This window comes from Arachis ipaensis, chromosome B03, assembly GCF_000816755.2.
Source record: "Arachis ipaensis cultivar K30076 chromosome B03, Araip1.1, whole genome shotgun sequence".
Classification (NCBI taxonomy): domain Eukaryota; kingdom Viridiplantae; phylum Streptophyta; class Magnoliopsida; order Fabales; family Fabaceae; genus Arachis; species Arachis ipaensis.
This window is the reverse complement of record NC_029787.2, coordinates 55,753,494-55,756,670: the sequence shown is the minus strand read 5'-3', so window position 1 is coordinate 55,756,670 and position 3,177 is coordinate 55,753,494. Positions and strand designations below refer to the sequence as shown.

Here is a 3,177-nt window from a genome sequence, read left to right as displayed (position 1 = left end):
CACGCGGACGCGCGACGTGTGTGGACGCGTGGATTGCAAGAAGTACCCCTCCATACATATTCCAGAGAGTTAGGCCACTCTCACGCCTGCATCATGCCTGAGGCACAGGCCGCTCACGCGTGCGCGCGCATGGCGCGTACGCACTCTTTGGCAAATCGTCAGATCGACGCGCTAGCACACCTCGCGCGCGCGCCGATCGCCCCTGTGCACTCCTGGTACATATTTCAGAGAGTTAGGCCACTCTTGTGCCTGCACTAAGCCACCAGCCCACCACCTCCGCCGCGTGCGCGTACTAGGCGCCAACGCGCCCACATGCCCACAACGTGAGGCACGCGCACGCGCCCATGCCGCGCACGCGTCCCTTGCCCCTGTGCAATCCTGGTACATATTCCAGAGAGTTAAGCCAACCCCAAGCCCATCTCAAGCCTGGGGCATAATCACATTGCCGCACGCGCGCACCATGCGCGCGCGCGCCATCACTCCACCCCGCTTCCTTGCGCTTGCGCTCCCCGTGCGCGCACGCGTGGATGACCGACGTAAACTTAATGGGGAGCACATTTGCTCCCTTCATTCTTCTTCTCCCTTTTTCTTCTTACCTCCTCTACTAACCATTTACCTACTACTACTTCCCCTCCCAAAACAACCACCCCCTACCATCACCTCCGGCGACCACCCACCTCCGGTGGCCCCTACATTGCCCCCTCCATTCTCCATCATTCCAACCCACAACTTCCTCCCCCATACCCTTTTCCATCTCTCTCAAGGTACTATACTAGGCTCCCCTCTTGCTCTACTTCTCTATTTTGCTTCTTAGTCAGTTAATTTCATTCTCTTTTAGGTAGTCTTTTTCTTTTCCCCCCCCTCTTTTGAGCCCCTCACTTCTCTGGGGTGTTTTTGGCTCCTTTACCATTTAACGCTTCATAGGCACTTGGGTCATAACTTCTCTTGCATTGATGAATGAGATGTGTTGCATGATTTTCTTATAACCACTGTGCATTGTAGTGATTAATGTTGGTTTGTGGAATGTTACATTGCTCCCCCCTCATCTATCTACATACTACAAAAGGATGCACCCCAAGTGTTTGAAGAAATGCATACTTGATACTTTTGAACTCATTGTGACTCTTGCTTCTTAACTAGTCACTTTTGGGTGCACCTTCACATTCTACAATCCACCCACTCACCATTTCATAAATTGCTTCCCACTTTTGGTATTTGAGGGTGTGTGCTTCTCATGCCTTTTCCTTGCATGCCTACACTATCCCTATACCACATGCCAATGATTTGCCTTGCTCATCACATGTTATCTTCGTTACATGTTACAGCTGTCATGTAATAAGGATACCCATATTCTTACGGCACAATTTCTCATTTGCATAATCATATTCAATTACGCTTCTTTGGGTTTGATGTTATCTCCTTTCCTTACTATCACAGGATGGTCATCAAAAAGAGCAACGGGAAAGCCCCGAAGAAGCCAGCATCCAATAGAGCACGCCAGGAACTAACAGCCAAGCCACTCCTAAAGAAGGCTAAGGGCCCCGTTGATGTTCTAGAGAAGGACAACCCTCCGAAGGATCCAAACAAGTTCCCTAACCGCTACTGCGAACTTGTTTATTCAAGGATGATTGAAAGGAATTATCACCCAGAGCCTCTTCTAGTCCTCCCGGCCCACCTCACTCCGATAGTGATGCCACACATTGACCGGAGGCAATGGAGGTTCCTCTTGAGGCAACCCAAGGAGGTCAATTTATCATGGGTGGTGGAATTCTACACCAACTACCACTCACCCCTTCTCACATCAATCTTTGTGCGCCGGAAGTAAGTGTCAATCACAGTGGAAGCTATCCGAGGAGTCCTTGGGATTGGGCCGTTAGCGGATGGATATGACGCCTATCAAGAAGTCTTGACAGCATGCGACGACCGTGAGTTCGATTGGAACGCAGTCCTCCGCGTAATTGCCTCACCCGAAGCATGTTGGATTCGGGGGACCATAAAGCGAAGACCAAAAGGTTTAGATGCACGCTTCCTCACTCAAGAAGCCACGGCATGGGCCCAAATTCTAGCTCACTACGTGCTCCCAAGCACCCATGGGTCATCCATTACCGCCGAGCTTGCCTTATTGATATGGTGCATCTTAACCGAGAAACCGGTCGACATTTCGCATGCCATTCGCCAATCCATGGGGCGCATTCATACCAAGGGAAATCTACCATTCCCCGCTATGGTGACCGAATTAGTGGCGGCAGCCGGCGTCCACCGAGAGACTAAGGATAGGAGAACCTCAATCCCGGTCGAGGGCGATGTTATTCCGACCAAGAGGTGCCTCAAGCCTCCGGAAGTCACCAAGGACATTAGACTGCCCACACCAACTCGCAACACCACTACATCATCCACGCCATAAAAATCAGCCACCTAACGCCTTGAAGACCTTCACAAGAAGTTGGACCGTTGTGAGAGGCGTAACCAATGCCGATATGCTCACGTGAAGAAACTTCTAAGCATTGTTACCCCACCCATGGAGGAACCAGATATCTCCACATCCACCGCAACTTCGAGCGGAAGTACCGATGATAACGGAGATGAAGGACACTCGGGACTTGGCCATTGCCACCCATTGCGCATCACCTCTAGCACGGAGGACCGTGCTAAGTTTTAAGTGTGGGGAGGTCGGCCGACCGATCTCCGTAGGTAACACCCAAATAAATTTTCATTTTCTGAACTCTTTTGTTGTAGGATAGGTTGCATGATTAGGTTTTCTTTGATATCATTTGCATGATAAGTTTACTTGGTTGGAACAATGAAACTCTCTCTTAGGAAACTAATACTTTGGGGCAACCTTGACATTGCCAATTTTGAATATCTTGATGCCAAACTTGCTTGAAGAACTATATTTTGGAACATGAATTTTGAGTTAAGAACACAAGCTAGTGAGCTTTGAGCCTTGTTTTGTGGCTACATCTTATAGTCACTTATTCTCCTTCTTGTGTGCAATTGTTTTCTCTCTATGAGTGTAATCCTTGCTTTGTTTGAGTCTATATGTCCATTATTCCATGTATACATGCATTTATATGATTTATGCCATCATTTCAAATAGCTCACTTACCCAAATAGCCTACCTTTCATCAACCATTGTTAGCCAATTTTGAGCCTATTTAATCCCTTTTATTCTTAATT

At 48.6% G+C, this 3,177-nt stretch overlaps 1 protein-coding gene across 1 annotated transcript in view; it reads left to right on the top strand.

Annotated features, from left to right (window-relative positions):
* LOC110269698 overlaps nt 964-3,177 on the top strand; it is a 3,219-nt gene continuing 1,005 nt past the window's right edge. The window contains exon 1 of the mRNA XM_021117573.1: nt 964-2,322. Coding sequence (XP_020973232.1) covers nt 2,183-2,322 — 140 coding nt within the window. The 5' untranslated portion in view covers nt 964-2,182. The remainder of the gene's footprint in view (nt 2,323-3,177) is intronic.